This window comes from Balaenoptera borealis (genome assembly GCF_965194805.1).
Source record: "Balaenoptera borealis genome assembly, chromosome: 1".
In the NCBI taxonomy this organism is placed as follows: Eukaryota; Metazoa; Chordata; class Mammalia; order Artiodactyla; family Balaenopteridae; genus Balaenoptera; species Balaenoptera borealis.
The window spans coordinates 51,808,262-51,822,884 of NC_138860.1; the positions used below are offsets into that span (position 1 = coordinate 51,808,262).

At 34.6% G+C, this 14,623-nt stretch overlaps 2 protein-coding genes across 13 annotated transcripts in view; one reads left to right on the forward strand and one right to left on the reverse strand.

Annotated features, from left to right (window-relative positions):
* RALGPS2 (Ral GEF with PH domain and SH3 binding motif 2) overlaps positions 1-14,623 on the reverse strand; it is a 188,075-nt gene that overhangs the window by 62,690 nt on the left and 110,762 nt on the right. For all 11 annotated transcript variants that reach the window (XR_014243467.1, XR_014243468.1, XR_014243469.1 and 8 more), the window contains 2 exons: positions 1,790-1,927; positions 607-697 (listed from right to left, as the gene is read on the reverse strand). Coding sequence is in view for 7 of the 11 variants with exons in the window: in XM_082388448.1 (XP_082244574.1) it covers positions 607-697; positions 1,790-1,927 (229 nt within the window). In the remaining 4 variants the exon portion in view is untranslated. The remainder of the gene's footprint in view (positions 1-606; positions 698-1,789; positions 1,928-14,623) is intronic.
* ANGPTL1 (angiopoietin like 1) overlaps positions 1,936-14,623 on the forward strand; it is a 33,666-nt gene continuing 20,978 nt past the window's right edge. The window contains exons 1-2 of one of the 2 annotated variants that reach the window (XM_082392429.1): positions 1,936-7,590; positions 12,631-13,476. In XM_082392429.1, the coding sequence (XP_082248555.1) occupies positions 12,654-13,476 (823 nt within the window). In that variant the 5' untranslated portion in view covers positions 1,936-7,590; positions 12,631-12,653. The other variant, XM_082392430.1, reaches the window with a different exon arrangement.

Consider the following 14,623-nt stretch of genomic DNA (forward strand, 5'->3'; position numbering starts at 1 on the left):
GCAGGACTGTGGATGGTTAAGGAAAAGGAAATGGATATCAGCTGTCCTAAAAGTAAGTTTAAAAATCTTTAATGAAGAAGGATTTGCTTGAATAGAAAAAAGGGCAAGTGTGGTGCTATACTGAACAAATATGTCTCTAACCCAGAGTCCAGAAGGTTCAATATTCTCTCAATACACAAAAACAACTGAAAACGAGTTCAAAATTGTGTTAAAAATTACCATTAAAAAAGGAGTAATTTTTCTATTCACAGACTGTTTCATTAATTTTTCAGCCTATTCAAAGATAAATTTCCATAAAGATTTAATGCTTGAATTTAGAGAGAAAGGAAAAAATTTAAAACTAGAACTACGAAACATCAGCTCTCCACAACTTGAGAAACATGAAATGCTTTTTAATGGAAGAACAGAGGAGGTACTTGTATATTGGCTCAATCACATCAAGTGATTAAAAAGAAATACATGTAAATAACCTTTACCATTGTAAATGTACAACTGGATTAGGCATATGCATGATAAGATGTAGGATTTAGATGTTTAAATACACGGTGATGAAAAGGTGGAGGACAGGACAAAGTTATACAAACCACTTCTGAAGATCCAACCTACTTGTAATTATCATCTTCCACAAACTTTTGTAGTTCTTCTATATACTGAACGGAGTTCAGGTATTTTTGGACGTGAGGCAACATGGGGATATCTAGGCAAAATGCGATAAATAATTATCTGATAAAGTACATCTTAGGCAGAATTTTTAAAGTTAAGCTGAGAAAAATATATTTAAAGGTAGATTAAGGCCACATGGCACCAAAATTTAAATGAACTCTAGAAGGACATTACTGAGGTAAATGTTATTTAATGTAAAACTGGAGGTAGTTTAGAAAACTACAGTTGTATGTTGTTTGTATAGATTTAAAAAAAAGAAGAAGAAAAAAAACCCCAAATAGCTCCATTTACAAAGTCCCACGTATTTGAGAAACTTCATGGAAAAAAATCAGAGACATTGTTGTGATTTATATTCAAACCTCATCTAAATACAAGATGTAAGGCTCTTTAGGTTTTTTATTTTTAAAGAAGCCTGGCTCACATCTGTAAAGCAGTTTTTTCTTCCCTACTTAGAAATTTCAAATACGATTAATTTAACATTACAATTTGATATTATGTTAAAAAAAATTGAGAAAAGTATAAAACAAGAGATTATTTGATTTAGCTTTCAGATAATGTAAACTCACGGTTTTTAAACACCATAAAAATTATATAGCTATAATAGTCTATCTTTATTCCCTATCAAACTGAAAGCATCCAAACATTTTAAAACATTAAAAAAATTTTTTTCTAATCATTTGGGCTTGCAAAAGCTCTTTCTATATATGTGTTTCCATAAAATACATCTTGCACAAAAATTGGTTATTTTTACGCAACATAGGACTCAAGAAAGCTAGTCAACTGTTACTAGGATCAAGGGTCTCAGCTCCCTCCCTAACTAACTAAATAAAAGAACTATTTACATAATAGATCGGGGAGATCAAATGAGATGAAGAGAATAGAAAATAATTGTGAAAATTATGTTATCAAAGTTGCTACAAAATAACAGAAAAGCAAAAGATAAAACTTAACATTTTAATATGAAATACTTCAATTCCTTAAAAGCAAGATCCTAAACAAGATGCTAAATGTTAAACAGTGAAATAAAACAATCATTTTCCTTTATATTAGGATGATGTTCCCTGTTGTGTGAAAAGTGGCCATCAACCTGTGTAAATGTATCATAGCATTACCCTCAGAAACTCACCATATTCACAGGACTGCTGTAAATCAGAAATTATTCTAAGGATGTTATTCATCAAATTTGATCTTTGCTCATTTTCTAGAATGCTGCCAGTTGATGGGTATGCTGAATCAATGTATGTTAAATCTGACAGGTAGATACCTGAAACGAAATTAGATAAATGAGTGTTTTCCTACTTATAGTTTGGAAGAGTATAGTTTATAGCTGTACTTCAGTATATGCCATATTTAGAATATATCATTATTAATACACTGCAGCCTTGTTAAAACATGACCACTGAGGCCTAGATTTCTGTGGAGTTGGGGTCAGACATGCAAATATGTTTTCTGTAAATGTCCTCTTATAATACCATTTTAAAATATGGCTTGAGGCTGGAGTTAGAAACTCCAGTACCTACCTACCTATGGGTCTTAATGGAAAGAAACTGAGCTCCTGAACTGGCTCTGCCTCTGACTAGTTGTATATAACAAAGACAGTTATTTTAATCTCCGAACCTCAGTTTTTATGTCTATTTCCCAAGTTGTGGTATAGCCTGAAGTTTTAAGTTAGCCAGCCTAACCACTACCTGGCCATGGGGTAGTTACTTAATATTAGTTCTATACCCCCTTGCCTTGAGTTGATAACTGTCACTTGAGTCTTAATTACTTTGAAAATTGTCTCATTCTGGCAGAAACATCTTGTTTTAAAGATTAACAGCTGCATCTTTGAAACAGTTCATGTGACTACAAATTGAAGTGAACCTTGCCCTTTCTCTGTACCAACAAAAAGAACATATACCCCCAAATAATTTGGTTGTACTAGTTCTGGATATGCAAGGTCAAATCTATAAAAAATATTTCCTGAGAGTTTACTATGCACATGTAAAGTGTAAATGACAACTATAGCTGGAGAGAAAAATACACTTTCCTACTTTCTCCTCATTACTGCCCATTCATGAACTCTCAGAGAAATGCAACCAAAATGATGTACCTACTGCCTTCCAAATAAGCCCTATGTTTTTTCTCACGCCACTTCTTCCATCTTAAATGATACCTAGACTCAACTCTGCCCATTTAAATCATATCTTATATCCAGGTCAGTGTCATCTGTTCTTTATTTTTCTCACAGATTCCAAGAAAGGAATTTAGAAACTGTCTAGTCTAAACCCCTCTTTTTATAGGTGAATACTCTAAGGTCCACAGATATTAAGGAAGTGGCTAATGCCCTGTAAACTGTTAGTGACAGAGCTGGATCTCAGAGTATACACTTGTACCCCAAGTTTTTTTTTTTTTTTTTTATTACACTCTGTTACAAACTCATACAGTATCTATACCATTCACTTGATAATTTTTAAGACTTTATAATCTCCTTATTGAAAATCTTTTGTCTTTATATCTTATCTGCTCAAAGACTATAAACTCATTCAGGCGGTTCCTCTATCCTGCACTCTAAAAAATGAAAATCCTGACCAGTATTTTCAGACAATTAGTGCTTAACACAATGTAAAAGGTTGGCATGGCAATCTTTTTATTCATCCTAGTATCATTCCTATTCCATTCAGTAAATCTTAACCGTATTCTTTAAGCCACCTATCATAAATACTTCTTTTTCTTTGGAGATTCTCAACTTCATTTTTTATGACTTCAAATAAATCTGTAGCCTGGCTCCCTTCCTTTTCCTCCCATCTCAGAGGAAGGAGAATCCCCTTCCTCTCTCCAAATCTAACCTGCAATTTTGAACATAATCGCTACTGCCTCCTCTAGAATGTCCACTGTTGCCTTCACTATCACTCACCCTCCACTGGCTCCTTTCCCAAAGCCAATGCACACATTTAAATCTCCTCTATTTAAGAAAACAAAATCAAAGCCACCCTTCCTTTAAATCTGATCCCCTCCTCAAGATAGAACCCTTGCCTCTCCCTCTTTCAACAAACACACTGAAAGAGAAACACAGATTAGTACACTTACCTTTTTTATCCTTCATTCTATTTTTATGTAATATTTGGTACATACAAAAGTTTACTTGGGTCAGGAAAAATTGTGACAGACTTTGGAATAGGCAAAAATGATTACTAGGTATATCCTCTCTTCAGTGCCTCCTTTTGGCCTGAGCTATTTTACAACTCTGTAAGTTGTTGAGAACTTGTAAAATACAAATTCTTGTCCATAGAAATACCAATGAATTATGTCCAGTAGGGTGTAACTGATTATTGCCCCGTGGATGTTGACCAGTTTTGCAACTATCTGTAAATTCATTTCAGCATTCAAATACGATTAATTTAACATTACAATTTGATGTTATGTTAAAAAAAATTGAGAAAAGTATAAAACAAGAGATTATTTGACTTAGCTTTCAGATAATGTAAACTCACGGTTTTTAAACACCATAAAAATTATATAGCTATAATAGTCTATCTTTTATAGATAGAAGCATGTATGTGTGGTACTTTGCATGTATGTGTGGTACTTTGCATGTATGCATGTATGTATGTGTGGTATTTGTATGTATGTGTGGTACTGCATGTATGTGTGGTACTTTGAATTCTCCCTTGAAGTGCCTGTAATATCTTCCTGATTCCCTTATATATTTAATGATTTAAACAAAACATTTGACATGTATTCATTTTGTATCTGTGCGAGAATCATAATTTTACCTTTTAAAAAATAACAGTTTAACACATAATATTGGTTGTTATCAAACAATGTAATAAATACCTGTCAACTTAAGAACTACAACATCAGTACTGTTGCATCATCTACATGCTCTTTCCCTATGTTATCTCCCTGCCTCCTGTCTAGAGGTAACCAACTATTCCGAATTTTAAGATTATTCCCTTGTTTTCTGAGACACCTGTCTGTATTCCTGCACAATGTATTATTTTACTTTTGCTTATTTTTGAGATTTAAAAAATCATGCTTTATATATATGTGATTAAATTAAATAATATCATCAGTAAAGTTAGAATGGGTACACAGTAAGTGATTTTAAAGCGGTTGTTAAATCAATTTTTAAAAATCTGGTCTGTGATTGCTTTGCCTCACTCACTATTTTGTTTCTAAGACTTATTCATGTTAAGTACAGCTGTAATTCCTTAAATTGAGAATAAACTAATATGTAACTATATCACAATTTACTTATTCATTTTATTTGATAGAGTTTTCAGTTACTTGCCCCCTCCCTCCTTGTTGCTATAGACATTCTTGTGTCTCCTGGTGCGCATGTACAAGAGTTTCTCTAGCAGAGATATATACAGATATATACATACATGTATGTCTTACATTATAATGTTCAACTTTACAAGACAGCGCCACGTTGTTTTTAAAGCTATATCAATTCATACTCCCACTGACAGTACATAAGTTTCTACTGATCCACACATGCTAACACGTGTAGATAATCTGAAATCCACATCTATCTCCTTGCTGAAACTTATTCTGGCAAAGGCATACATGATCTCCTCATTACTAAATCTTTAGACATCTCTCTTGGTCTCCTCCCTTCTGCTCAGTCTCTCTGCAGTATTTATACTATTCCCTTTGTTTCTTGGTCTTTACTGGCTTGAACTTTCCTCGCTTCCACCCTCCCTCCATTCTTCTTTTTCCTCATGTTCCCTGGAATTGGTATTCCCCACGGTTCTGTCACTAACCTTTTCACTCTGCATGTACTTTTTCTGGATTATCTTACTTCTGAGGCTTCAACTGTCACCTAATTGCCGATGACTTTCCAAACCTCTGTATAGAACACACCTCCTGACTTTCATTTTCAATTTAACATGACAAACTAACCATTATTTGTCCCTAAACACGTGCCATTCCACTTTCCAACCTTGGTTAGTGATATTATTAACTGCTTTAAATCGCTCAAGCAAAAGAGCTCAGGAGGAGCTTCCTATCTCGTATTTTTCCAGATTAAGCTATTAGTGAATACAATATGATCACTGAATGATCAAGTAATGTATTACATAATATAAATCAGAGGCTAGAAGCTGTCTTTAAAATGTTTTTAAAATCAGGAAATACCATAAGAAATATCTACATACGACCCTCTTTTCCTTAAAAAAAAAAAAGGGCGGGGGGGGGAGATCTGGCAACAATGAGGTATAGCTGAGAAGGGTGTAGATACCATTATACTAACCATTAAGGATGCCAGTTTGTCATAACCCTATTTTCTTCTGCTCTCTTACTTCTGGTTTACTTCACTTATATACATTACCTGCTTCATTCTTATTGTGAGCATTTGTAGGCCTTTGAGTATGGAACCCCTGCTATACCTATGTATGTCATAGGAATTTAAAGGAATAATTAGTTCTGTGAAATAAGTAGCAACTATTGTAAGCTGACTTTAAATAAAGGATGTTGATCAACAAACAGTTGATGGTAGGGCCTGAGAAAGAGAACGTAGCACAAGGTAAGGCAACGAAGAGGGGAAAGCACACAGTATGCATAGAAAGTAGAAACGCACAGGTTTTATCTAGAAGCAGCAATCAGCAATTATATGATCCAATGAGAGAGAGTGTGGCCGAACGCTTTGGAGTTAGATTCAAATCCCAGTTCTTACCGCTTAGTATGGAAGTCCTAAGCCAAATTACTTAAAATGTCTAAATCTGTGTCTCCTCAGCCACTGAGTTAATCAACAGTCTTGATTTAATGCAATATAAAGGCATAGTTGGTACTCAACAATTACTAATTCCCTCTCCAGCACCCTAATTTCATAGCAGAAGAACTGGGCCAGAGGTAGGTAAAGTGACTTGTCTAAGTTCCCATAGCCAGCGGGGAGTCAGAATTCTCTTTTTTCTCCCACTCAGGCCAGGGTTACGTTTGCTTTTAAATCACAGCATCAACTAATAAGAATAACCGTATTCAGACAAGAGGAGTCATGCTGCAGAATAGGAGGCAGTGACATTATATAACATCAGAATTTAATTATATAACATTAGAATTTAAATAACGAACAGTTTTATCTCAGAAACATTACACAGTAAGATATAACATATTACAACATCAGGTTTCTTACAACTTTAAAAACTTCTGAACTGGCAACTCAATGTTTAGAAATTCTTCTAGGCTATAAAAAGTATTATATTATTTAGGGGACTGCCTCTTAGAACAGAGTCTAACTCTTGTTCTTTGTAATAAAAAAGCAAACTCATCAGCCTGCACCTACTTCTAAGTGAAGCTGAGTACTATTTTTTCAGTGTTCAACTTAAAAGATCTCTGGGCAGCAGACTAAAATGTTTGTTTTATAATTGCCTGCTGAACTATGATAGTTTGTTTCCAGATGGTGCCCTTCCTTCAACCTGCACACAGTCTCTCCTTGTTCGGAGCTTTTCAACCTCCTGCTGATCACACTACCCCCACCCCTATTTAAAGCTACAGAGAGGAAATCCTAAAGAGATTTTCCCCCCAAGCCTCCAGCAAATTTTTGGTGACGTAATATGTGGGCTGAACTTGAGTCTCCTGAGAAAGAGAGGGAATCACTATTCAAGGGTACTGTATATACAATCTGGGTCAGCTGCAGCTGGTTACTGAATTTCTCCATGTGGCAGACAGAGCAAAGCCACAATGCTTTCTCTGCTGGATTAAAGACAGCCCGCAGACCAGGAACTTCCACTATACTACTTAAAATTACATAGGTGGCTTGTCAAATTCAATTGATTTGTGCTGTAAGAAGAAAAAGAAGTTCCTTAGTACAGCTTGGATTCAACGGTCCAAAACAAAAATGCAGTTGCCATTAAAGTCACAGACGAACAAACTTCTACACTGATTTTTAAAAGCAAGAGTAAGAGCAGCAAGTCTCTGGGTTTGCTTTATCAACAGATGCAAAAGGTATTATAATATTTCTTTTATTTTTATTTAAAAATTCTATGTATGTTGAAATGTATAATTATTTTACATTTGTAGTAGAAATTTCAAAATCTCTTATTAATCAAAGAATTTTGGAATATACTACAATTTGTTTAGTCTGAAAAAGGTTTTGTTTTGCAACTTTATATAAAACTGGTCATTATATACTTTATGATGATTAATGAATTATTTGAGGTTCAATTTAATGGTATTTAGTGTATATGTTTATAGACTGATGCATACATGCTGGGTTTCAGAAAACAAGTACTTTAGTGACATTAGAAGTTTTAACAAGTAACAGATTAAATGTATAAGATTTACAGCAGAGTGATTAAAAACAAAGGGATACAGACTAAAGAAAATAGTTGTAAACATGGTTAGTTTCTCTTTACATAGCTACAGTGTATATGCTAAAGATTTACATATACTGTGAAGATATCTTAAAGTATAGCTACAAAACACAGCTAAGAAGATATAAAATTAACTGAAAGGCTCTGCAACAATACCTCAATTATAGCATAACCAAATATAACCTAAATATTAATATTTCATATTACTAAATATTAAAGATTTAAAACAAGTCTACAGTATTTCTTGCTAAAACTCAAACTTTTAAATAGTTTCATAGGTTTATATGTAACAGTACTTTAACTTGGGCAACAGAAATTAAAACTGCTACAACTGGAATTACGTGAAAAAGCAAAGCGATTGATACATTAAAAAATCCTAAAACCTTACAGATTAGAATTGAGGAGAAGAAATAAAATGTATAGAAGTATTGTGTAAGTCATCAGCATTAACAATAGAAAATAAGAACCCAGAAGATACAATTACTTAAATACATAATTAAAGGACCAACAATATAGGTCAACAAACACGATTCTTTCAATATTCTATCTGGGGGCTTTGTTTAATTGTATTACTAGAATTATTAAAAATAAAATTACTAGTTACCAACAATGAGCTTTAACACCAAAGACACTTAAATTTGTTATGATCTGGGGGTCCTCTGTCCTTTTAAAAATCAAAGAAATTCAAGGTAAGAATCTTCAACAAGCAAAAAATGGTAAAGCTAAATAGGATTTCTTCAACTTTACTTTCATGTCCTTTTCTTAAAGATTCAAAACTCTCAATACTGGGAGGATCTCTGTTAAACATATTTTACAAGAAATTCCAAACAATTTCCAAACAATACTGGATCTGAAATACTGTCATCTCTTTCTTTTTTTGTTGTTGTTGCTATGAAAAGTAAAGGACCTCAGTTAAATCTCAGTTCTTACTGAAGCCTTAGGCAAGCATTTAATCTGAAACCCAGATAACTATTTATCCCTTCCTTAAATATCTCCAGGGGATGAAACTGTTCTCAAGTCTCTTCCCAGAACATAATTCACCATCTAGAAGTCTTTATCTAAGGTATCTTCGGTGCTTCATAAATTTAAGTTCATTGCCTCATGCTGTTTTCAGTGCGTGACACAGCCAGTTAAATGCCTCTATGCATTTACCATCTGAAAGGAAGTATATCCTAACTTTCATTTCTTCTCCCTACTAGCTGGCAATGTAGCAACTATGAAGAGAAATAGTACCAATAAAATTAACTCAAAGCATGGAAGACTTTTTTTTCCCCTCCCTAAAAACAACCAAGCAAAGACATAGATTTAAACTTAAGTATACTGTGACTAATTTACAACATTCTCGTGGGACCTAGGAAAATTTTAACATATACAGAAAGGTTTTATGACGTAACACAGATTTATGGATCTTTCACTTTAAAAACTGAACATATGTGGGAAAATACAAATAAGAGAATGTTTTCATAAAAGGTAACAGTAAATGTATTTAAAAAACTCCTTCTTTACTCATGATGTAGCTAGTCTACTCCTTAAGAAGTGTGGTTCCTTATTCAGCTTTAGGTGACAACGAAGTCATGACTTTTGTAAAGGATAAGGGAATTGTATTTATTTTTTTAAAAAATAAACTTTTGGTTGTCTCCTTTAAGTATGAACTTAGGTCAGAGTCTCTTATGGTAGACAAGAATTCATCTTATGATTTAATTATACAGGAACCCACAAAGAGCCAAGGCAGAACACACCAAAAGGAAGTTATTGCTATTTTAATTTAGATTCGTATTTTCACATTTTTGTTCTTCCATGATAACACGGATACAAAGTCACATTAGCAGACTTGCATTATATGCTCTTAGTTCTATAACAATCTGCATCTGATAGGAATACAAGATCTTCAGTTGGAATACTATTCAGAAAACTCTACATGTTTTGAGGTTTCATGATACTTTCTGAATTTTCCTTGTTTTGGTAGCTTATTTCATACTAGTTTATTTAGATAAAATAATTTTATGATCTAAGAGTTTCCATTCCATTACTGAAGTGACTGAAATGAGTGCATCTGAACACTGGATACGTTAGCCACGTAGGAGAAATGCTATACGTTTACCCAGCAGGCTGATGGCTTCTATTTTACTGTCCGCAGTTTTGAAAATAAACCATATCTAAATGCTATGAATCTGCAAGTATAACAAGAAATATTTTATTGGTTTTTGGTACAGGTAACTCTAGTATAGTAACTAGAGTCCTTTTTAAATAAAATAGATGACACTCGGTCTAAATTTTCTACTAATGTCAGAAGGCAAAGTATGAAAGCAAAAAACTAAAAGTGCTCATCCAAGTGTACTTCTGGCTATCAGTCAGCAAACAGAAAGCCTTTGACACAAATATGGAATATTACTATGCTCCTCCTTCCTATCTTATGTTAGGAAAAGAAAAAGAATTCTGTACATTCCATCCATTCTTTGCTTTATTTTCATTATCACCCTATTTTGCAAACATTACTCATTTGAAAACACCGAAGTAAGGAGACATGGTTTTAGAAAGCAGTAGTCATCTTTATGACTCTAGTTGAAGAGTCCATATTTCATTGATACAACCTTTAATTTTAGGGGGCTTCATAATCAAGTTAGACAGGTAACTATCAACTAACAGAATACATATGGAGGGAAAGGAGTGACAGCAGAAAAGTCTGGGATATAAAAATGATCCACAAGTACCTGTGCATAATTAAGTTAATGGGTCAATGTAAAGAGATACAAACCAGGAAAAGACTGTAAAATACACGGAACACAAAGTTAAGACTCCTCTGTAGTTACTACATGACGAGGATAAAAATCACAGGTCTAGGAAGTTATGAGTAGAAGATCTGAATCTCATTTAGCTCCTCCAGGTTTATTTCTTTGCAAAATGGTAGATATTTACTTCACAGTGCTGTTGTGAATGCAAACAGTTAACATGAGTTAAGCACTACAAAAATATAAGGGATTGTTACAGTGTTGGTGATAGAAAAAAGGATAGAATACGTTGCCATATGATGTAGTTGTTACTGAAAAACATGAACCCTGGAGTCTTCTACCTGGGTTCAAATCCTGGTTCCATGTCTTAGAAGCTGTGTGACTCTGGGTGAGGTACTTAACATCTGGATGCCAGTTTCTTTATTTGAAGATGAGGATAATAATAATTACCTCAGAGGGTTGTGGTGAGATGTAAATGATTTAATACATGTAAAAGGCTGAAACAATGCCTGACACTTAACAAGCACCCAATAAAAATGAACTATTGTTATTGTTGCATTGCTATTTATTAATAGCAGGCATAAACAACTTGGGACCTGGCTCTCCAAAGCAAAAAACAAGTACCTGGGTGGAAAACGGGATAGAAAAGTTCTTAGTATATCCACTGCCATCCTTCAGAAACAGCAGACAGGAATCAAGTTTATAAGAGAGAGAAGGTGGGCTATACTATAGCAGCTTGTTAATGAACCTGATGGGGTGACACATCTTACTCATTCTAACTGCTACTACTCTTTAGGGAGGTAACTAAAGAAAAAGAAAGCGGCTTTGGTTCTTGGAACTAGTCTTAAGGTCTCCTCGAGTGTTTCTATAGAAATTATACTATAAAAGGCAAGTATGTATCTGCCACAGCAAAAATGGAACATTCCAAGCACACATTTTAGCGTATGTGCCACTGCTATAGACACTGACTGAAGAGCCAGGGAACCTGAATTCTAGACCTGGTTCTAATATTACCTATTCGTGTGGCCATGGCCTTGGCTTTCAACATACCCATGGGAGCAAAGAGGTCTTGTCTTGAATGAGATGAGATGGTCTTTAAGGTACTTTCCAACTCTTAACGATCAGATTCAATGACAGATGAGTTTCTTTCCTTGGTAATGGTTATAAAAAATTATTAACATTTTACTAAAATGAAGTTCAGTAGAACTTCTGTTAGAAAAATGAACCTGCTGAATCATATATAAGCTTAGAGCATATATATGATTATGATTTAGGAAACACAATTACCCACAATAATGACTGTGAGCATGCTATCATTCTTAAACTTGTCATCAATCCCAAAAGGACATGTTACAAAAACAAACAAAAAATACGATGCTAAAACTTTCTGGTTTTAGATTTGTCTAAAAATATTTTTTTAATTTGATAGGTAAAAAAGATACTTATTAGAGAGGGCCAATTTAATTGAAACCACACAATATAAATAAAAAACACTGGCAACTTTCATACTAATTAGAGAAGAATGTTTTATTAATGCCTTACCAAAATTATGTACCATTTTCCAAGCCTTAAGAAAGCAAGTGAACTTTTTAAAGGTAAGAAAAGTGTCTTATTAGGGTCTCAGAAGCCCCAAGAGCATCTAACAATATGCCTCAGCACACAGTGGGCACTCACCAAGATCTGCTCATTGAGCTGGGGAACAAAAAGCATTACAATAAGGTGGTAGTTGGAGAGCTCATCTCTGAAACCTAATTTTTAAACAAATAGGAAGGTGCTTAATACTGAATTTAAGAAATTAATAACTTTAATTCTGGCCCAATTTATTAACACCAATAGATATTCAGTTTTTCCCTTAGATACTTTTTTATGTTACTGACTTTAAAAGCAGATTAATATTAATTCTTTTTTACTTTTTCCCTTCATTGCTTTTTTTTTTTTTAAAGACGTCATACAACCTCACTTCAAAATGAAGGCTTTTATCTGGACCCTAAGTGTGCTATTCTTCCTACTAATGGGCATTGGACATTGCAGAGGAGGACAGTTCAAAATTAAAAAAATAACCCAGAGGAGATACCCTCGTGCCACAGATGGTAAAGAGGAAGCAAAGAAATGTTCATACACATTCCTGGTACCTGAACAAAAAATAACAGGGCCAATATGTGTCAATACCAAAGGGCAAGATGCAGGTACCATTAAAGACATGATCACCAGGATGGACCTTGAAAACCTGAAGGACGTGCTCTCCAGGCAGAAGCGGGAGATAGATGTCCTGCAATTGGTGGTGGATGTAGATGGAAACATTGTCAATGAGGTAAAGCTGCTGAGAAAAGAAAGCCGTAACATGAACTCTCGTGTTACTCAACTCTATATGCAACTATTACATGAGATTATCCGTAAGAGGGATAATTCACTCGAACTTTCCCAGTTGGAAAATAAAATCCTCAATGTCACCACAGAAATGTTGAAGATGGCAACAAGGTACAGGGAACTAGAGTTGAAATATGCTTCCTTGACTGATCTTGTCAATAACCAGTCTGTGATGATCACTTTGTTGGAAGAACAGTGCTTGAGGATATTTTCCCGACAAGACCCCCATGTGTCTCCTCCTCTCGTCCAGGTAGTGCCACAGCACATTCCTAACAGTCATCAGTATACTCCTGGTCTGCTGGGAGGCAATGAGATACAGAGGGATCCAGGTTATCCCAGAGATTTAATGCCACCACCTGATCTGGCAACTTCTCCCACCAAAAGCCCTTTCAAGATACCACCAGTAACTTTCATCAATGAAGGTGAGTTACCTCTTACTGTTGAAAATGGAAGTACAAGGTTAATGTGTTTTATGGTTTATGAGACAATGCTCGTAATACATGCCTATTCTTCATTTTGGTGATGTAATTAATTATACATGAACATTAAATTTTCTGTTTTTGTTTTCTATCAACCAAGAATTGATCTTAAATACATCTCTCAGCTCTAAGGGTCTAAGAGTTCATAGAAACAGTATATTTCATGGAAAAAGTAGTCTTTCATCCAAATTCTTACAATCTAAATTACTAGCATTGAGACAGGAATGCCTCCACAATCCACTCCTAACCTCTATGACCATCCTCTCGGACTCCAACTAGATCCTCACGACTGCTAAACAATCCTTTCATTTACCTCTTGATGCTCTTCCCATCACCATCTTCCTCAAAAGGAACATGTAATAATTTGCTTTCACTCTCCTAAAGCCTAGAATTAACCCCCTTTTATCTCCACTCGCAGCACATGCACCACCTGCTGCTGTGCTGAGATTAAGTCTACTCAGGCCTAGGTTCCTTGTGCTTTCCAATCTTGAAAACATTTGCACAAAACCCATGCCTTCTTGCCCTCAGTCTCAAGAGGAAAAGATATCCCTCCTATTTTCCAAAGCTAAAATCCTACCGTTGTACCCTGTAACCATGTAAGTATAAGAAAGTTTTCAATACATAAAAAACCTGAGAATTGATCCTAATATCTCTACCTCTGTTTCTAATTTCATTCCTTCTTCCCTTCATTATCAGTCACTGATCAAGGTGCCCAGAATAAAAAGAGGAATAATTCATCTTTGTTTCAGTCTAGTAATAAGCTCACTGCTAACTTTCTGAAAACATTTATTTTACACCTACATCCAATTTCTCATAAGCCATTCTCCTGAATTCTTTACAAGTTGATTTGTTTTCTTGGAGTAAAGGGAAAAAACCCAAATGCCCAAAAGTAAAAACAAAAAAAAATTAATTACAGTTCATTCACTTACTTTCTGAAAAGGCAGGACAAAAAACTGCGCACAGACTATGAAATAATTTTAAACAACAACAAAAACACAGGACAAAGACAAAGACTGGAAGTATGTACATCACAAAGTGGACATGTCTTTCTGCAGCAGTGGACACCACTGACCATTCACATCTCTGCTTT